The sequence below is a fragment of the Phascolarctos cinereus genome, unplaced genomic scaffold, assembly GCF_003287225.1.
Source record: "Phascolarctos cinereus isolate Bilbo 61053 unplaced genomic scaffold, phaCin_HiC Scaffold_5;HRSCAF=322, whole genome shotgun sequence".
In the NCBI taxonomy this organism is placed as follows: Eukaryota; Metazoa; Chordata; class Mammalia; order Diprotodontia; family Phascolarctidae; genus Phascolarctos; species Phascolarctos cinereus.
The window spans coordinates 255,837,904-255,859,576 of record NW_027555958.1 but is presented as its reverse complement, the minus strand read 5'-3'; the positions used below and the strand labels follow the sequence as shown (position 1 = coordinate 255,859,576).

Here is a 21,673-nt window from a genome sequence, read left to right as displayed (position 1 = left end):
CACAGCCACCACCCTAGTTCAGGACCCTCACCACCTCTCACTAGGACTACTTGCAATAGCACGTTTTAAGGGTCTCTGCCTCTTCTCTCCCGGCTCAGTTGCTGAAGCAAATATCCTAAAATATAGGTCTGACCTTTTTAGCCTCCGATAAACTCGGGTGCCTCCCTATTATTTCCCATATCAAATGTAATTCCTCTGATATTTAAAGGTGTTCATAACCTGGCCCATTCCTACCCTTCAGTGTTCTTACACAGTGCTTTTGCTCCCTCCATGAACTCTAATGATCCAGTTATACTGGCCTTGCTGTGCCTCGCACTGATCACTATCTCCCCCCTCCCCCATTCATCTCTGCTTCTTGTTTTCCTGGTTTCCTTCAAGACTTAGGTCAAACACTGCTTATACAGGAGGGCAATACCAAGAGACTTTGCCTAACGTACAAGTTGTTCCTTCCATTGGCATGTAAGTTCTTTCAGAGCTTTGCACTTACCATAGTGCCTGATACATAATAATAACAATGCATTATATTAATCATATTATTATTACACGTAGTAAGAATTCAAATGCATGTGGACTGCCCTCCATGCTAAATGTACCCCTTCACCTGTGCTTTCTTCAGAACCCAACATCAACACCACCTCCTACATGAGGCCTTTCCTGACCACCCAGCTAGCTCCTCTCTCCAAATGCCTGGTATTTACTTTGCATATATGTTGCATATACTTCTGTGGGCACCTGTCTGTCAATCAGTGAATAAACCCTTATTATGGCCCTACTACGTGCCAGACTCTGTGTTCAGGACTGGGGATACAAACAAAGACAAAAGGCGGTCCCTGCCATCATAGAGCTGACAAAATAACGGACCAAACTATATACAAAGGACATACAATCAGGAGAAATCGGGGAGCAAGGCGGGGCGCAGCGCAGCGGGGGTGAGGGTAAGGAGGAAGGGATGGAGCAGGGGAGGCGCCGCCCGTGCGGGGGTCTGGCAGCAGCCGGGCTCGGAGGCTTGGTGTGCGCAGGCGCAAACCCCTCTCAGGCCTGGAAGCCCGTGGTCTTTGTCCACTCTGGAGGCGGCGCGGGAGGTGAGTGTGGGGCAGCCAGCTTCCGTGCCCACGCCGTGGTGGAGCAGAGTGGCGGCCCCCAGCAGGCACGGGCGCCTGGGGACCTGGCTGGGCAGGGGAGGAGCAGGCCGAGGAGGGGGGTGGGGGGAGCGCCCTTGCGGGGGTGGGGCCTCAGACCTTGGTGCTCAGGCCGGGCCAGCAGCCCGGGATGTACCGGGAAGTGAATGGGGTCAGATCGACCCGCCCCCTGACCCCGCTCCCCGCACTGTGTGTGTGTGTGTGTGTGTGTGTGTGTGTGTGTGTGTGTGTGTGTGTGTGTGTGTGTGTGTCTCTCTCTGTGTCTGTCTCTGTGTGTGTGTGTGTGTGTGTGTGTGTGTGTGTGTGTGTGTGTCTGTGTTTGTCTGTCTGTCTGTGTGCCCCTACGTATTGGGGGAGAGACCTGTGGGAGAGGGTATATTTGTGTTTGGGAGCAGATATATTTATGTATCTCTGTGTCCCCGCCTGCCCCCCGGAGCTCGACCCTCCTCTAATTGTGCTTGATGGCTTGTTCATTTTCTGACCACGCGTGTTCCTGCTTCTCTTGCTCTTCTTTGCAGGACTCTAAAGGCCTAAGTCTGGATCTAAGGCCACTAGGTAACCCCTCCTTGACCCAGCCCTATCTCTCCCTCCCGCCCCCCACGCCCATCAGCAGCCCTTGGTAGATTATACTGGAGCCAAGTCTGGACTCCAGGGCCGTCTTTCTGTTAGGGAATGAATGTTGACAGCTAAAGAGACGTCACAGCTGAACTCCCAAGCCCCAAAGAAACGTTCCTGCGGCCAAAGGTGGAGGCCACCAACCTACCGAGCGGGGATCTATCCCAGCAGGAAAGAAGATTCTAGACGCTCTGAGCAGAGGCAAGAGATTCGTAGAAGAGAACTGATCGTTCTGCCCAGAGAGATAAAGACTTTGAAGTCCATCAGCAGACCCCAAAGACGTGGTTAACTATGGAGAAGTCAACACAAGTGATTGAGGAAGAAGGTGAGATGGTACTATAGGTGGTGAGATTAACTTTTTGTAGAAATGAGAAAATAGACTCCAGAGTAGATGGGAGAGAGGAAAAACCACTTGGGCTCAATAAAAGAATATGGAGCCTTAGTATAAGTCTCTTATATCACATTATCTGGCCCATTTCCCCCTTTCCAACTCTTATTTGTGCATCAGTGTACCTTTTGAAGTTAGAGGGAAACACCTTTTTCTGTGTTATTCCTACAGTTGAGGTTAAGGAAATGACTTATTTATCCTTCTCCTTACCCGACAGGGTTGATACCCGCCCAAGGTGGCAGACATGGTATAATTGAAGGAGTTAAAATTGACTGAGAGTTAAAAGACCTAGGTTCAAATCTAATTCTGTCATGTCTTAACTGTGCAACCTTGAGTGGCTTATTTAATATCTCTAATAATATCTGTACTACCCATCTCACAAAATTGTTGTGAGACTCAAGAGATGTCTATAAAGAATTTTGTTGCAGGAAGGTGCTATTTTAAAATGTTAGCTGCTGTTGATATTATTCTGACATTAAATAAGTTAATATGAAGATTTGTATTCCTAATTATCAAAGCTTATTTGTAGCTATGATTTCATTTTATCCATACAAAAACACAACATATAATAAATGAGAAAACTTGAGACTCCAGCAAGTTACTGACTTTAGACCCCAGCTAGTGATAGAGCCTGTCTCAGTTCTCTGTTCTTTCTGCTAGACCAGGTGACTTCTGTAAGTAAAATTTTCATATTAGTGAAGCCATTTCCCCAAAATAACTCAGCATATTGCTTCCTCACATGTTCTATAAGCAAGAATGAGCCATAGGATTTTTTAAGTAAAAATTTAAATTTCCTTATTGAGTGAGAAGGTGAATGAAGCACAAAGAGGTTTACACAGCTCTGGAGAAAGAGTTGGAACTTCAGCCATTATGTTCTAACTCCCAGAGCAGAGCTTTCTACTAGATTGTAGGGACAGTTGGGTACTTGAGCATCAGTGACTCTGACACTGCTTTCTTATCTTGAGAGCAGATGAAGCTAACTTCTTTTTCTTTTGAAGGAGATTTTATAGTAATTGTGGGGCTGTACCTAGTTGGTCATTTAGGACAACACTGCCTTTTCCTAATGTATCATTTCTTCTTTCCCAGCTCAGTCTTCTCAGGACTCTTCCTTTCCCCAAGAAAGGAAGACCCAGGAGGTGGGAACAGCTACTCTTCGACTGACAGCCAGGTCCCATGTAAGTTGAACTTCCTTTCTCTCCCCCCCCAACACCCCCAAAAGACTCTTAGTTCTCAGAATGTGGACACTTTCCCCCTCTAGCTCTAGCATTTTTCAGTCTTAACAGAAATTCAGATCTGAGCCCTTATTCCAGGAGATTAACTAAGTTATAGGATCTTGGAATTAGAAATTCAGGTGTCCCAATTCCAAGATGCTGTCATCCTATAACCTACTTAGTTCGAAACTATAACCACTGTTTCTACCTCCTCTTTGCTGCTTTCTTGTGGTAAAGCAGAATGGACCTCATAGAGAATGCTCTCCATTTGCTTAGTGCCCTCTCTCAGTTCTCTTGACCTTTCCACCCAACAATTACCCTTTCACTTAACCAGGATTCAGTGAGCATCTAGCATCTTTATACTCTGTGTTTAATACCCTCTTGTATGTTGTAATGTATCTACAAAAACATAAGAACGTATATTCATCTAAATCAAAACATTTTCCAGTCCTGACATGTATCTTCTCATTCTTTCTGATAATCGTGAAGGAAGAAGAGTCTTCCTTTCCACTTGTACTCTAGGTTGTTCTTTTTTACCTTTCAGGAACATCTTCTACAACCTTTAATGTCATCCTCATTGACAGCCCTGTGTTTCTCCTCCTACATAGACTAGCTCCATTCCCAACACTCTGCTGTCTGGCTTTTTCTCCTAGAACCCCACTGTGGCTTTTTCTGAAGTCACTGATGCTTTCTTTGTAGTCAGACTCCCTTACCATTTCTCAGAGCGTAGCCTTTTCGGTCTTTTTGGCACATGACTCTTAACCACCTTTCTTAACTTTGAGCATATTGCACTGTCTTTATTTTCACATAGTTCAGCAGAACTCTGTAACCTGGAGGCAGGAGTGAAGAAAGATTAACTTTATTTCAAGATTAAGAATTGTTATGACAGGGACAAAGGAAGTCCAGGATTATATTTATACAGGATTATATATATACAATATTGAATTTAATCAAGTATAAAATGGGAAAGAATGAATGTTTAACCTTACTCCTCAGTGAGGGAGAAGAATAAATATGGTGGTTTAAGGATGATAAGACCATAAATTTAGAGTAGGAAAATAACTTGGAGCCTATCTAGTCCAGCACCTTTACTTTACATTTGAGAAAGACAACCAAAGAGTTTAAGTGACTTGGTGGGCCAGGGTCATATAAGATAGTAAGTGACAGGCAAGATTTGAACTGAAGTATGCTCCTTGAGAATAAGAATTGCTTCATTTCTGTTTGTTTGTTTGTTTTTTGTTTTTTTAATCTTTAGCCCCAGCACAGTGCCTGGCACATAGTAGGCATTTACTATATGACTGTTGAACGATCCACATGGTAGGTAAGGAAATTATACTCAAAGTTTTGACCCAGTCAAGTTTGGGTTCTTAGACATGAGGCTATGCATATAATAATGAAGTCCAAGGATGTAACCTTTCCAGTAATTGATGGATAGAAGTGAAAGGTCAGTAGAATTCAGAAAGTCAAGGAACTGTATTGTAATGTCAGATGGATCATCTGCATGAATGCTAAAGTCATTAAGACAGGTACTAAAGTTATCTAAGAAGGTAGAAGTTGGTCAGAAGGGGACAGAGGGCTCTGTGGTACATGATAGTAGCAATGATAATTATATAATGATCATAATGATTTTGTTAAAGGTGAATGGCCTGGATTTTGAATGAAGAAAAGTAAAACAAGAGTGATGGGTTAGTCTGGAATTGGCACTGGGATGCAAAGAGAAGGCTAATCTTTCCTCCATTGTTTAAGAAATTACAGGAGAAAAGTAGTGATCTTTGCATAGCTGGGTTTCTAGTAAGGTGAGGTGTTAAAAGAAAGGCGAAATTTTGAAATTTCAGAAGAATTTGCATCAAATCAGCAATTCAGCAGGATGAAGTAGAAAGGGATTATTGAGGAGACAGTTGAAGGAGAGTAGGATGGGAGTTGCTGGATAGATATGAAAATTTGAGTTAAACTAACAAGGAGATGGATGGTCTGCACTGAAAAGTGGGACAATGAAAGCAGGGACATATATTTGTATGGAACTTGAAATACGCCTCTTAGACAAATTGTAAATACATCTCAAGGACCAGACTCTCAGAATGCCACCCAAAACCTAGACTCCAGGCTTTTTGAGTGACCTTGCTTTAGGGCCTGTATGGAAGGGGAGATTGATCTTCATCCTGTCCTCACTCATATATGGGAAACAAAGGGGTAAAACTCAGTGATTCAGACAGTGGCATCTAACACAAAATGACCTTTATTCATCAAATGTGTACACACACACACACACACAGGCACTGTGCTAGGCATAAGGGGTACAAAAACAAAAATGAAACAGCCCCTTGCCTTCAAGTAGCTTATGTTCCATTGTGTTCTTTAGTACGTATTTAGTACCTGTGATATCATTCCCTCCAGAGGAACAGGGATTTCTTTACCAAAGTTCCAGAGAATCTTTTGTAGCCTGGCTTAGGGAAGATTACAAGGATTCTGTAGAGAATGCTTGTTAAAGGAAATTAAAGGTGCTGTTGGCCATTGAGAAGCCAGAATGATGGACACAGTAACTTGCAGACGTGTTCATCTGATCTTCATTCTTGTATGAGATAAACTTTCTGAAGCTTAGGCCTTCAAAACTATCTAGAATATGAAAATTTTGGACTCCTACTATAGACTACTATAGTCAGGCTTCTTGCTTTAAGTGTCATTGTTACTATCCCTTCCTAAGCACTTGAGGAAATTTTTGCAGGTGCAGGCCTTACGAATCCCTTTCTTACTAGTAAGGCATTACTATACTAGCATTTGAGGAAAAACACCAATTATGTATAGGTAGATAATTATGGGTATTGTTATAAAAATTGGTTGTGTCCAGTTTTGGACTCAGCATTTAGTTCCTTGGACCTAGATTCATCACCTTCTTTGCCCCCAAACTTTATCTCTATCTCAGTCCTAGCCAAGATAATTTTCTACTTGACTGTCCCAAGAATTGTGTCATTCTTATAATTCTCTATTGTTTCTAACTTAAATCCAAGCTAGATTACTGGTTTTCTACCTTTTTTGACTTTGTATATACCTTGGAAGCTCTTTAAGTCCTACCATCTACATGAAGCTCTTAATATCATCCACTGTGATCTCTCCTTTCTCTGAACTGTGTAGTACTTAAGTTTTACAATGCATGTAACTGTTTTGTTTTATTTTCCAGTTTCTTGCATTTTTCTCTTCTCCTTAATAGCGACATTGTAAACTCTTAAGGGATAGGGACTATGTCTCATATTTTTAAAAAATAAATATTCTACAGTCTAGCACAATGCCAAAACTTACATACCTGGTTTGGAATACTTCATTTGAGACTAATGTTATAATAATCACTTCTCATTTGTCTTACCTACTTTCCTTAATACTGCTTATTTCACTACTCTTCTAAGAACCATGTAGGATTTTTGAGGGGGGAGGGTGCCGAGGTTGGCAGGAGATGATCTCAGGGTGAGTAAAAATGTGTTTGGTGTTTCAGGAATCAGTGACATTCAAAGACGTGGCCATGGACTTCACCCCAGAGGAATGGGGGCAGTTGGACCCTGCTCAGAGGGACGTCATGCTGGAGAATTATAAGAACCTGGTCTCTTTGTGTAAGGACTCAGAATCTGGCTTTAGGGTATTAGCTGTTTTTATGTATGTTTATAGCACCTGAAATGCATTGCTAGATTTTGACTTGGGTTTGAGGGATCAAAGATTCCTAACTTCCTCTTTGGCTTAGGGAAAAGACATTAGTTCTCCCTATCTCTGTATCTGTTTCTGCTAAATTAGAAATGGGCAACATTGTTGTGCCACCCTTGGGAGGCTGTGGTTTCCCCATCTTATATTCCCTTTGCCAGGGAATCTGCCCTAAGGTGTCAGTATAGATACTTCTGCGGGTGGGAAGTTACCATTTTAGAGCAAGGAAAGTGAAATAAATTCCCTGGCTAGTCCTCCACACTCTCCTTGGAAACAGAATTCCAAACACCTTTGTGCTTCATACCTTTCTCTGGGCCTTTTGATATTGCTTTCTCTTCCCTGTTGACCAAGAGGCTGGACCTGAGCCTTGGGATGGTTCTTTGGGCCCATGACAAATGTCAAAGTCCCATTTCTTTCCCAATGAACAGGGCTTCCAGTTTCCAAACCTGACGGGAGCTCTAATTTTGATCAAGGAGAAAATCAATGGATGATGGAGAGAAAAGTCCCGAGAGGCACCCATCCAGGTGAGCAAATAAAAATCAGGCAAGTGAGTTAGGGTGTTAAATCAGATGTCTTCCATTAATGTGAGAGTGGCAGCTTTGAATTGTTTTGACTTGCTATTCTCTCCTTGCTCCTTTCACTCCTCCTGGTCTTGATATCTATCCTTTCTTATTTCCATACTTAGAAAAGAGAAGTGTTTATCGTTTCTTTCTCAGTTTTGTCTGATCTACAGCAGCTGACTCTCTTCATCTTTTCTTTTATTCCCTACCCTACCATCAAGACTTTTGGACAGCTTTGTTGAAGCTGTAATCCTATTTCCTTCTAATCAAAGCCTTTTCTAAGTCCTCAACCTCCTTTATTTCTGGTACTTTGATTCTCTTTCCTGTCTTCTACACATATAATGCTAGATATCACTTTGTTACTTTTTAATCTTTGTACTGTTTTGATCACCCACTCTCCTTTTTTTTGAAGATCCTCAGCAGTTTTTATTTATTCAAGTCATATACAATAGTTTGTATAAAGAAAGGGAGAGGAACACTGAGGCAATCTGTGTTGCAGAGGCACTGCAGCAGTGAGGCATCTGTGAGAATGTTTCAGTAGCTCTGGTTGAGATGATAAGGGTTCAGTCTCACAGTGTAAATGGAGAGTAATTGACATTTTAAAGACACTCTTCCCAAACACTGTGAGACATTACACTCTAGATGGTTCTGCCTCATAAAGTACTGTCTTGTTCACTGGCTCCTTTTCTTCCCCATTTCCTTTTCCCCTCCTTCATGCCCCCATTAATTGTGAGATTCTTCAAAGCTCTGTCCTATCCCTCTGCTCTTCTCCCTACATGTTTAGTCTTATAGAGAGACCTTGTATGCTTTGACTTCAGTAACTGCTCCTTTTGTGTAGTTCATACATTTACATAGTAAGAACTTAATAAATGTTGAATTGAATTGAAATCCTTTCTCTGTTGATGATGACCCTAAATGTTTATTATAAGCTCTGACTGATCACTTTACATTGCAGTTCTAGATTTCCACCTGCCTATAAGAATTTGTTGCCCACTGATCCCTATTCTTCCTCTCCTCCCTGTGATCAAAATCTCATTTTCTGTATATAGTAGTTATAGTCCTATAGCCTACGCTATTCCTTTTTCTTCCTTCCTTGCAGTCAGTCACTACTTCTTATCAGTTATTCCTTTTATTCGCCCTTTATTTAATACTCCTAGTGCTATACCCCTGACCCCAGTGATCTCATACCTGCATTATTGTTGTATTCTGGATAATTTCCCTCACTCTTGACTTTAAAAGGTGGAAATCTTTTACAGTGCTGCCAAGGGATGGGCAGGATTTAAGTAAATGGAAAATATATCAGAGTATTTTGAGAATTAAATAGGTGCTACTCCTTCAGTAATAATAATTATTTAATTCTGATATGGAATCCTGTTTGGTATATGTAGGGGACAATAAATAGTTAAGCTAGGTTGAAATTTGTATAGTTTGAGGCACATTTGTAAAATTGGTTATATATATGAATGGGCAGCAGGATCTTTCAAAACTAAGCAAAAGAACTTATACTTCATGTAGACAGCTTCTTTATCATCCGTGTGCCAGGTGGATTAAAACAGGGAGAAACCAGAGGTGGAAAAGACCAGCTAGAAGGCTGATACAGCAGTTTAAATGTCGATGGCCTTAGTAGCAGTGAGAAAAAGGGAAAAAGAGGTAGTTGGTTATCACAGTAGATAGAGTGCTAGGACTGGAGTCAGAAAGACCTGACTTCAAATGGGATCTCAGCTACTTACTAGGTATGTGACCCTAGGAAAGTCAACCTCTGGCTTCCTCAGTTTCTGCCACTCTAAAATGGGGATGATGATAATAATAGCACCTACCTCCCAGAGTTGTTGTGAAAATCAGAGATAAAATTTGTAAAGCACTTTGCACGGTGTCTGACAAATAGCGGCACATGATAAATGCTTGTTTCCTTCTTAATATGAGAGACATTTCAAAGAAGTACTTTATGTGTCTTAGTGAAATATTAGCTTTGAGAGCAAAAGGAGGAAAAGGAAAATATTCTATGTTTTGCATCTAGAAAAATGGGATAATAGTGATATTTTTAAGCTGAGATAAGGAAGTTGTGAGGGCTAGCTGTTTTGGAGAGAACAATGATAAGTTTGATTTTGATTATCTAGAGATCTGTGATTTTGTTTAGATTTGCAAGGCTAGTATCTCAGATGGTGTTCAATATAACATCCCAGTTGGAACAATAGTTAAACAGAAAAACCAGCATCAAAAAAAAAATCTTAGTGTTGCATGGAACCTTAGAGAATATTTAATCCAAACCATATATTACCATGAATTTACAATAAATTGTCATACATCTACTTGAAGATCTCAGAAATAACCTACTACCTCCCAAGATCTCCCATTTCTCTTTTAGAGAGTTTTGATAGACAATTCTTCATTTAAGGACGTTAACTAGATTTAACTAGTTGAAATATATATTTTCCCGATAAAAGATAAATGCTTTGAAATCACAGAATATTTTGTTTTTCTTTTTTGTATCCCTTGCATCTAGCATAATGCCTTTTATATAATGAATTCTTAATAAATGTTGTTAAATTGAATTGAAATTCCACTACTCTGAGGCCAAAAAGCACACATCTAATACCTCTTTCATATGATATGATGATAACTACCATACATTCCTTAATTCTTCTTTCTTCTAGACTAGACGTTTCCAATTCTTAAAAGCTTGTCTTTCCTAAAATGTGGTTTCACAAACTGAATACAGCATTCCAGAAATGGCCTTATAGAATTAGCCTTTTTAGCTGCCTTGTTATACTGTTGATTTTTATTGTATTTGCTGTCACGAGGACGGTTGTAACATAAGGTCCCAGGTCTTTTTCATAGGAGCTCTTGTCTAGCTATACCTTCCCTTATCTTGTACTTGTGAAATTGATTTTAATAACCAAGGTATAAGGCTACATTTGACTACATTTGTCTCTACGTGTTATTGAAATTGGTTTGCAACATTTTATGAGACATTTTTGTTCTTTCCTTTCTAATCCAAGCATCATTTTCCTTGTCAGAGAAAATAAGCAAAGGAGTTCTGCTTTCTTTGTTTTCTTTTACTGTTCCAGTCATACTGACCAACAGTCCTACCTTTCCTTTTTTACCCAAATACAGCTTAAAAAAACCTTTTTTATTGTACTTTATATTTCTGAGAGGTAGTATATGTATTCATAGTGGATGAAAAGTTGGCCTTTGAAGTCTGGAAAATCTGGGCTAGAGTCCTGCTCTGACATATACTGGCTATGTGACCCTCAACTAGTCACAACTTCTCAGTGCCCCACGTAGCTGTATAAATTGTGGATTAGTGTTCTGTGTGATGGTGCCTATGCCTCAGTGCTGCAGTGTGGCTTCTCTGCTGGTTGCCTCTGATGTTGTAGTTTCTATGTGCTGCAGATCAGTTGAGGAAAGTGGAAGCTCATTGTCTGAACTGCAGGGACAAACTGAAACTGAACGACTTCTCAATCCAGATGCTGTAAGTAACGAAAGTACACAAGCCTGGGTAGACAGTACAGTACAAAACTGAAGGAATAGCTGATGCAAAACTGTGAAGTAAATGGTGATCATTTAAGGTTGTATCTGATTATAGGAAAGGCAAAAGACAGAAAAGTTTCATTCTCCACTATTGGCAGTTGTGATGCTGAAGTAGAAGACTCTTAATGGAATATTAAAGAGAGCCATTTTTTCTAATTGGTTCTGTAACAAATATTACTGATAAAGGGAGAAGAGTATAATCTAGAAGCCATACACACAGTACATCATCAATAGAGTAATAGTACTGAAAGTGTGAAAAAAAAACCCTTCAAAAATGGATTGTGAGGTGAGAAGTATTACATAATTAGAAAATTTCACATTATAAATTCTAAATATTTCATAGGACCCAATGGAAGTTTCAGGCTTACACAGCAGTGAATATACATTAGTCTTCCTTTATATATCTTGGTGTCACTTTTGTACCAGTCTGATACCATGTTAATTCTTTGCTACAAGCATTTCCAATAGTATTGATAGGGGTAAGGCTTGGCTTGATCACAGTAGGGAAGAAGCTCCTTTCTCCTGGGCACAGGCATTGGATTCAAGAGTCTTGTTCTTCTCCCTGGTCAGTGGCTCATGGGACAAGATAGGAGGGGAATTCTTTGCTACTGAGGCACAAGATACAGGTCCTCAGTCATTGTTCTCTTTGGTGAAGGCAGGAAGTCTTGCCTGTGAAGATGCAGCTGACAAGAGTCCTAATTCAAGCCCTAATCAGTGATTTATGGATGCAAGAGGAAGAGGCTTTCCCTACCACTGAAGCTAGAGGTGCAGTGATCTACTCTTTTCCTTCTCTGTAGAAGACAGAGGTTGGCAGGTGAGGCTATCTGTCCCATCCTGTCCATGAAGATATGGCTGCCAGAAAACTTAGTCTCAGCTTTAGTCAGTAGCTCTTAAACTAAATAGAGGTAGTAGTGGTTTGGTTGGATTCTTACTGGAAAGGACAATTCTAAGAGTCATTACAGGAAACTCTGTTAGCTGTGCATTGACACTTACCACTGCCAGAGGCCTGTGGTGAATGTGAACGAGGTCCAGAAGCCAACAGCACAAGCACTGAAACTTATAGGGAGGAATAGGGAAGAGGAGAGAAGAAAAATAATCCAGGGGGCAGAAGGAGAGGTCCCACTCAGGGACTTAGGTAATACCCTGTTGGATAGAAAAGCTGATGTCTGGGCATTAGCTGAGAGTGGGAGACCACCATTCATTCAAGGGATTGGCAGTGATTGTTTCACTGTCTAGGGGTTTGAGTGGAGTTTTTATAGAGTTCTTCAAGAATGTTGCCCTTCCCTGCCACCCCTACCACCAAACAGCACAATGGTAGGGCATGTCTCCAAGTACATATTAAGAACTTGCCATATCAACAGTGAATGGCCTTACACCAAGAAGCAGAGTAGGAGATGGTCTCTTATTGGATACACAGGGAAAAAAGAGTTGTGGTTCAGGAAGCCAACTAGTAACTTTTCACAGCAAATTAAAACTGCATCAGAAGTCAGTTATAAATTGGACCCAGGTTACAAAATGGAGTCTAAGAAACATCAGAGGATCACACAGCAATGCATTTTTCACCACATCAATAATACATTTTTGGGCACTGGATGCTTCTAAGCCAGCAATCTACCAGCTTCAACACTGTGGCTATTCCTAACATCTTGGTATTTCAAGAAAATAAACCAGTCATACAGACTGGATGTTGGAAAGTCTAAAACCTTTATTTACAGAAATAGAAACCAAGAATGATGTGGTAATGACAGAATATGACCAAATAGCCCCCCCTCCTTTTTTTTAGCACTTTGCTGAAAAGTATGGGTTTGTTGTGTTTCCTTATTCTGTTTAGTGAGTTTTAGAATGTGTGCTGTGGTTGAACTGAGGATATCCTGTGGTTAATTCCAGAGCAAGATCATGAGCATCCAGAGTAATAATGGACTGAAAGGAAAAATTGGAAAAGTGAATTTCAGTCTTTGATTTCAGAAACATGATGTAATTATCCACAGTGATGCATTATAGTTTAACTTAAAAATATTTCTGTATTTGTTTAGCTATGGAATGTGAAAAAAAATGACATCCAGGTGTTATATGTTAGTATTTCAATAAACAAAAGTAACAAAATACAATAGAATTCCTTGTTCTTGGTTTACTTCTTTTTTTTAACTGTTTGGACTTAAAATTTCAAGGAACACAGTTTTAAATGAGAGAAACTATTGTTTGTGTAAGAATGAAATGAAAAGAATTCTCAGAGAATCTTATCTTTCAGAAATAAAAATTCTTTACATAGTTTTAGAAAACTCATAAGAACAGGAATTTTCTGTGCTCTTCAGATTTCTCTTCCTAAGTCCACAGCTGGGCTGTGTACATTCTCTTATGGAAAGATTTGCTGGAAATAAAAACCTCATTATACCTTCGTATATATCAACAGTATTGTTTGATTTTTTTCATCTTATGGAAAAGTTTAAATTTTTTTTTTAACCAAGACTGTAAGTTATAGAGAAGATGCTGATCTGCTGTGGGAGAAGATTACCAGGAGCTTCTCCACACAGATGAAATTACAAGACTTGTGGGAAAAAAATATATATTTTTTTTACCAGATTCAGTTTATTCTGAGTTTTAGCATTTTTAATACTTTTTTTTTTTACTGGATCATACCTAGCTTTTGTATTAATTCTCTATTACCTTCCTATACTTCTGTCTTCTGTACTTCTTTGTTTTCTAAATCTAAGAAGTTTCTTATTAGTTTCATTAGGCAAACTACTTCCTTGTCTTTAGAATCTGATTGCTGAGAGCTTCACATTCTTCATAGGCTTATATCCTTTACAGATTTTTTTTTTGACCATGGAATCCTGCCATCTCTTTTTTTTTAATTCTTTGAAATCCATTTTCCCATATCTGAAGTCTATGTCAATTGTGCCATGCCTTCATGTCTTTAATAATAAACTCATGAATTCCCAAAAAGTTCCATCATTTCTTTTTCAACCATCAGTTTTTCCTTGTTGGCCAAAAGTGGGTTCAGACTAGTAGTCCCTTTGTATTTTTCTTTACCTTTTAGAGAAGAATGAAATTATCATTAAAGTAATCAAATACTTTATTAGCTGGTCTTTTTTCAGCAGAGAATAAGAATTCCAGCAGATGTCTGGGATAAGTTCCCCATCAATACTACCTCATGCATCCCTGCCCAGAATGTGTTCTGTTTTCTAAACGCACCTCATCTACCCTCTATGTCTAATTGGCCCAGTGACAATATTGTTTCTCTCAACATTGATTTTTATCCAGGTATTCTCTACCCACTCCTCCCCAGTTTTAGATTTCCTCACATGAATATATCTTATATTATGCTATTCAGCTATCCTTTTTGTGTCTTCTGTTCCTCTTTTAAAAAAAAATTTGAACTTAAATGAGAACAGAAAAAGGATTGTATCTAAAATTTACAAATCTGTTACACATAGCTTGCTTTGTAAAGTATATAACAAACTCAACATATAATTTTCAAAGCTGTCCCTCTTGTATATTCATTTTGTTCTATTAAAAATACTTTAGTGACCCTCTTTTATGTGTTTGTGGGACCACCACCCTGTTAATAACTTCTTCCTCCCACCTCCCCCACTAGTGGGGAGGAAAATCTTGTGATATACATAGTCAAACAAAACAAATGTCTCATTCTACACCATTAGTCCATCACCTCTCTCAGGAGATGGGTAGTATGCCTCATATCCTCTGGCATTATGGTTAACCATTACACTGATCAGAGTTCTTCAGTCTTTGTAAGAGCTAATTTTCTTTATAATGTTTTTGTTAAATTTATTCTCCTGATTCTTTTCACTTAACTCTGCATCAGTTCATAGAGGTCTTCCCAGGTTTCTCTGAGACCATCCCTTTTGTCATTTATGATGCAGTAATATTCTCTTGTATTCATATAACAATTTGTTCAGCTGTTCCTCTTTAGAATGTACTTCCTTTGAGGGCAAGGACAGTTTTTTATTATTTCTGTTTTGGGGGGATTTTTGCGTTTATTAAGTGCTTACTAGGTTCTAAGTGTGGGGCATACAGATAGAAAAATAGACAGTCCTTGATCTCAGAGCTTGTCTTCTAATGGGTGAGACAACACATATGGAAGGTTTTAGCAGCAAGTCAGATAGAAAGGTCTCGTGATCTTTAGGGTACATCAACAAAGTAGATGTTAATGCCTCTACAGTTGTTTCCACTGATAACATTTTATAAGTTTCTGATGCTGAACCATTTGGTAGTGCCCAAGGACTTTGGTGGCAAGAACTTTCTTTACCTACAAGAGTATTGCCTGGCTGTATCTCCATAAAAATTCCTTGCCAGGATTAAATGAGGTAATATTTATAAAGTGTTTAACAGTGCCTGACACATAGTACGTACTTAATGATGGCTGAAGGCACTGGGCTGAAAGTATTGCTATTCCCAGTGTTCTTGGGCTCAATGTCCTGGGATATCTGTGTCAACTGAGAAGTTATTAAGAGTGACCCAGTTATGAGATGCTAACTACTTACTGGCAGTGGACTTTTTGTTCAGTCATTTCAGTAATCTTTACTGATCCTATTTGGGGTTTTCTTGGCAAAGATACTGGAGTTGTTTGCCATTTCCTTCTCATTTTACAGATGAGAAAACTTGATGAGGCATTTTACGGATGAGGCAGACAGGGTTGAGTGATATGTCCAGGATTACCAGTTAGTAAATGTCTGAATCGAGATTTGAACTCAGGAAGATGAGTCTTCCTGACTCCAGGCCTGGCCATCTGTGCCACCTAGCTTGCCATGTGGCAGTGGGCCTAGCCTACCTCATTCAATCTGTGCTTTTCCCACCATCTTCATTTACAACCTCTCTCTTTAACTGAATTCACTGGGTTACCTTAACTCTTACCTTCCCGGACACAATCTGATTATGTTTAGTGAATCCAGCTCCCTTCCCATCTCTTCTGTTCCTTTTCTCACCTCTTATTCCTGTGTCTCTAGGTTGCAGGGCTGTATTTAAATTGTTAAAGCCTACTCATAGGTTTTATTTTTAGCTTTGTTGTCTCATTTATTAGTTTCTTTTTTTAATGACCTTTGTATTTTCACTTTCTTTCAGACTGGGATACTAGGTCTGAGAGCAGAGAGTCAACCTCAGTACAGGAAATCTCTGAAGAGGAATCATCACAAGGGATGATGGTAGGAAGAGTTACAGAGGATGATATGTCCAACTTGGAAGAATGTGAGGACTGGTTAGAGAGACAACAGGAAAATGAGAGACATTTGAGGCAAGTGAAAGTTGCCCACAGGAAAAACCCTACTAAGGAGAGAGACTTTGAATGTGATACATACTGGAAAAGTTTTAATCAGAGGTCAGTTATTGTTAATCAAGATAAAATTCCTACAGGAGAGAAATTGGGTAACTTTGAAAGAAAGACCTTCAAACAAAACTCAAACCTAATGAAAAATAAGAGAATCTACAAGGAGAAAAAGCCTTGTAAGTGTAACGAATGTGGAGAATCCTTCAGTTACCATTCAGTGCTTATTCGACATCAAAGAATTCATACTGGAGAGAAACCATATACATGCAATAATTGTGGGAAAGCCTTCAGCCACAAAGCTAACCTCAAAAAACATTTGAAAACTCACACTAGGGCAAGACTCTATACGTGCAATGCATGTGGGAAAACCTTTACTGAGAGTTCAGCTTTTTCTGAACATCAGAAAACACATATTGGAGAGAGACCTTATGAATGTAATGAATGTGGGAAGGCTTTCAGTCGGACTTCACACCTTATTCAGCATAAGATGATTCATACAGGAGAGAAGCCCTATCAATGTAATGAATGTGACAAAGCCTTCATTCACTCCTCAGCTCTCATTAAGCATCAGAGAACTCATACTGGAGAGAAACCCTATACGTGTAATGAATGTGGGAAAGCATTCAGTCACTGTTCATCCCTTACTAAACATCAGAGGGTTCATACTGGGGAGAAACCCTATGAATGTAATGAATGTGGGAAAACCTTTAGTCAGAGTACACACCTTGTTCAACATCAGAGAATTCATACTGGAGAGAAACCATATGAATGCAATGAATGTGGGAAAACCTTCAGCAGAAGTTCAAACTTTGCTAAACATCAGAGAATTCATAGTGGAAAGAAACCCTATGAATGTAATGAATGTGGCAAAGCCTTCATTCATTCATCAGCCCTTATTCAGCATCAGAAAACTCATACTGGAGAGAAACCATATAGATGTAATGAATGTGTGAAAACTTTCAAGTGTAGCTCCTCTCTCCTTAGGCATCAGAGACTCCATACAGGGGAATAGACCTCAGAAAGTTATAAATGTAGGGAAGCCTTAGAATCCTCAGTAGATCTCAAGCTCCTTTGGAGCAGGGACTATTAGTTTTTGGTCTCTGTACCTGCCATCTAACACAGTGCCTGGGACATAGCAGGTGCTTAATAAATGCTTGTGGGTTTGAATTTGTTATTTTGTTGAATATTTTTACAATCAATGAAGGAGATCCACAAAAGATTATAAGTTTTTTGAGGCTGAACTTTATATACTTGTGACTTTATTTATACAGCACATTGTCCAGGCAGTGAGTATTTATCATTTAATAAATATTTGTTGATTCATTGATGATGATAACATCGAAAGCCCTGCTTTCTCAGGAAATGTGTATTAAAGGAAACCCTACAAATAAATAGAAAGTTAACAGTCCAATTCAATCATCGTTTACTTTTCAAAGAACAGTTATAGTTGGGCTAAGCAACTAAAAACTCAGTCCTTTAAATTCTTTTCTTCCCCACCCCCAAATCTAAAGAATCCAGGGAATCTAGAAGCCATGAGGGTGACCATACTAAGTATATAGGAAAAATATTTTTGGAAACAATACTAATGTCTTACATACCATCACCACTACCATCCCTCCACTAACAAATATCTGAAGTCCTGGAAAGAAATCTGATGGTACCTGAATCCCAGGTCAAATTTTTTATTATATTCTTGTTTATTTTCACTTTGGAAGGGCTTGTTTTATTGTGATACTTGTGGATTATCCTCCATAACCTGCATTGCTGTAATTTTCCCTAATTTTGGAGAGGAGAACTAAATCAATACAAGGGAAAGGACCTGGAGAGAGATTAAGGGTTTGGGGTTGGTAAGTGGAACAAATTGAATTTACTGTTTTGGACCTATGGCACATGTGGCAGAAACTCGAAATCAAAGCCCATGGTCCAAGGAAATCAGCACAAGAAGGCTTTGTCCTAGATGGGAATGAAGTGCTTCCTATCCTGTGTCCTGGTTGCCTCAGTCTAAAGGTCCTGGGGTAGTACTAGTGTGGAAGTCACCTCAAATCCTTTTGACTTTAGGAAAAAAATTAATGAGCTGAATGGAAAAGTATGATCAGCATGAGAAGTTGATTAAGTTTGTCCTCCAACATTATTTCCTTCCTGTGGCCAAAAATTTGCTTTATTTTTAAAAGAAATGCTTTTTTTTGTTTTGTTTTTGCATCACCTTCATGCATAAGAACCTAGTTAAAAGTATTACAGTGAATTAATAACTTAACCTCCCTCAATTTTCTTAGTCTCTACAACATAGCCCCATTCACTTTCCCTTTACCCTTATACCAATTTTTGTTTCATTAATTTGTGCCACCATCCATCCACTCATCAGTTTTCTTTACTTTCTAATTGTTCCACTTATCTATTCTTACTTACCTTGTCTTTGCCAACTACCTTATCTTTCTTGACCTTCTTCAGCTTCTTGATCCTCTTCAATCATCCTTAGTTCTTTAATATCCTCCTTAATTGTCCTTGATACTGCAGTTTCAATCCAGAACTAGAATCTGAACAAGTAACTGGGCCTGGAAATTGTTCTCCAAATTTTCCCAAATTTCTGCTCCCTAAATTCAACCCCTGACCTACTTTAGTAGTCCCTCCAAGTCACCTATTTTTAAGTTCTCTCTTCTGATCCTTCTCCCACAGAAGTTGGAAATAGGACAAGCTGAAGAATATCCAGAGCTGGGTAAACAGGATGGTGAAAGGCCTTGAGTCCATGTTACAAAAGCTTAATACTCAGTTGAAGGAACCAGGGAAGTGTATCCTGGAAAGTTGAAGACCTAGGAGAAGACATAATAGATGTTATTGAGTGTTTGAAGGGCTTTTTAGCCCTTAGAATTAGACTTACTCTTTTTGGCCTTAGAGAGCAGAACTAGGAATGGGTGGAAACTGAAAGGCCAATTTAGGCTTGATGTCAGGAGAAAAAAAAAGACGTCTTAATAAGAGTTACACAAAAGTGGAATAGGTGCCTTGTAAGGGAGTAGACTTACCTTGCCTTGGAGGTCTTTGAGCAGACTGGATGCTTATTTGTTAGGTATGATACAGTGGAAATTCCTTTTGCGTATGAGTTCAATTTCTAAGATCCCTTCCAACTCTGATTTTGTGATGACTATTAATAGTAATTAATGACTTCTAGCTCACAAATAGCAAGGCAGCAATTTGTTGGCTAATAGATGTGTGTTGTCTTACCAGGTCGTGTGTCTAGAAACTAACAGACTTGATAAACCTAGTGACAATTGCACATTGATAATGATTAATGTAGGGACAAATGGTATAGCCATATGGAACCTAGAAACTGATGCTAAATGTTTTGGAGTCCTGGGGAAACACAGAAAACTCTAGGGACATGTATTTTTATCACTTTTGATGATTGAAGGTAGGAGATCCATAAGAGAAAGTCAGAAAATAGGATTTGAAGTTCTGGATAACATCTTAAAATATAGACATGATTAGCTCTTAGCTAGGAATAAAGCATATCTAGTAAAGGTCAGTAAAAGACTGTTTGCCTATAAAGTTTTTGTTTATTTTTTTTAATTGATTTTAAATCCAACCCAGACAGTTAGTTTTAAACTGAAGGGAAAAAGAGGAAGAAAATTTCCTACATAGCTCTTCCAAGGCTGGTACTACAAAGAATATTAGGTTTAATATTAGACAAACAACAGAAAAAAGGACTAGTAATTTATAGAAGAAAATAACCAAGAAGAGAACCAACATTGTGTCAGTTGTCTATATACCAATAATAAATAGAGTAAACTAAAGATTCCATCTCAACAAGGCAAATAAGCTCAAAGGCATCACTGAGATTTGTTGAATGGGAATTCTGAGTAGAATATGGGTGTAGAAAGTTATATATAATTTTTTGATGGTTTATTGATACTTTTTCATTATTGTTACTGATATACTTCTACCCATTTACCTTTTAACTAAGTAAAACAAACCAATATATCATTGGCACATTCCACACCCATAGTCTACTTCTTTTATACCAAGAGAATGCCACTAAGTTTTATCAGAAGTCTTCTGGAATCAAGATTGGTCATTATATCAGTCTGACTTCTGAGGTGCTTTACTGTTGTTTTCCTTTGTTATGGTCAGTGACCTCACAAAAAATGTGTGTGTGTATTCTTGGTTCTGCATTCTTTTCTTCACATCAAGTTCATGCAATTACAACATTTCTTTGAATCCTGTTTTAAAATAATATTTTATTTTTTCCATTTGCTTTTAAAAACAATTTTTAACATTCATTTGAAACTTTTATTTAGTTCCAAATTCTCTCCCTCTCCCCATCTTCCCCTATTCTTGAGATGGCAAAAAAATTTGATGTTGGTACATGTGTAATCATGTAAAACATTTCCATATTAGTCTTATTGTAAAAGAAAACACACAAGCGTGTAAACACACACGTACAACTCTCCATGAAAATAAAGTGAAAAATAGTATGCTTTGATCTGCATTCAGACTCCACCACTTCTTTCTTTGGAGATAGATAGCATGAGTTCTTTGAGTCATCATGAGTCCTTTGGAATTGTCCTGGATCATTGTATTGCTAAGAATTGCTAAGTCATTCACAGTTGATCTTGGTACGGTATTGCTGTTACTATGTACAATGTTCTGTTTCTGCTCACTACATTTTGTATTAGTTCCTTTAAGTCTTTCCAGGTTTTTCTGAATGTATTCTGCTCATCATTTCTTATAGCACAATAGTATTCCATTACAATCATCTACCACAACTTATTAAACTGTTCCCTAGTTGATGGACATTCCCTTAATTTCCAGTTCTTTGCCACCACAAAAAGAGCTGTTATATTTTTGTATGTGTAGGTCCTTCCCCCCATGTTTTTTAAAAATCTCTTTGGGATACAGACCTAGTAGTGATATTGCTAGGTCAAAAGAATATGCATGGTTTAAAGCAGTTTGAGTATAGTTCCAAATTGTTCTCTAGGATGGTTGGTTTAGTTCACAACTCTATCAACAGTGCATTAGTATCCCAATTTTCCCACATCTCCAACATTTATCATTTTCCTTTTCTGTCATATTAGCCAATCCAACAAGTGTGAGGTGGTACCTCAGAATTGTTTTGATTGGTATTTCTCTAGTCCATAGTGATTTAGAGCTTTTTTCCTTATGACTATAGATAGCTTCAATTACTTCATCTGAAAACTGCCTGTTCGTATCCTTTGACCATTTATCAATTGGGGAATTACTTCTTATAAATTTGACTCTGTTCTCTATATATT

The 21,673-nt window shown here is 38.7% G+C and overlaps 1 protein-coding gene across 6 annotated transcripts; it reads left to right on the top strand.

Moving 5' to 3' along the window:
• Window positions 1-990: 990 nt before the first annotated feature.
• Window positions 991-20,889, top strand: LOC110194424 (uncharacterized). 6 transcript variants are annotated; one of them, XM_020966755.2, is made up of 8 exons: window positions 991-1,082; window positions 1,658-2,079; window positions 3,229-3,317; window positions 6,838-6,952; window positions 7,466-7,561; window positions 10,991-11,069; window positions 11,784-11,893; window positions 16,208-20,889. In XM_020966755.2, the coding sequence occupies exons 2-8, from the start codon at window positions 2,046-2,048 to the stop codon at window positions 17,419-17,421; spliced, it is 1,737 nt and encodes a 578-aa protein (XP_020822414.1). In that variant the 5' UTR covers window positions 991-1,082; window positions 1,658-2,045; the 3' UTR covers window positions 17,422-20,889. The 6 variants fall into 6 exon arrangements, with proteins under 6 accessions (XP_020822414.1, XP_020822416.1, XP_020822415.1 ...); XM_020966757.2 differs by lacking the exon at window positions 991-1,082 and adding an exon at window positions 4,609-4,674 and having other exon boundaries at window positions 1,277-2,079; window positions 3,234-3,317; XM_020966756.2 differs by lacking the exon at window positions 991-1,082 and having other exon boundaries at window positions 1,279-2,079; window positions 3,234-3,317.
• The last annotated feature ends 784 nt before the right edge of the window (window positions 20,890-21,673 follow it).

Bases quoted from the DNA above. Each gene is read 5' to 3' on its own strand.
- LOC110194424 (XM_020966755.2), top strand. From the start codon at position 2,046: ATGGAGAAGTCAACACAAGTGATTGAGGAAGAAG. The intron at 7,562-10,990 runs GTGAGCAAATAA...TATGTGCTGCAG, and splicing joins CCCGAGAGGCACCCATCCAG to ATCAGTTGAGGAAAGTGGAA. The intron at 11,894-16,207 runs GTGCAGTGATCT...ACTTTCTTTCAG, and splicing joins CCCTACCACTGAAGCTAGAG to ACTGGGATACTAGGTCTGAG.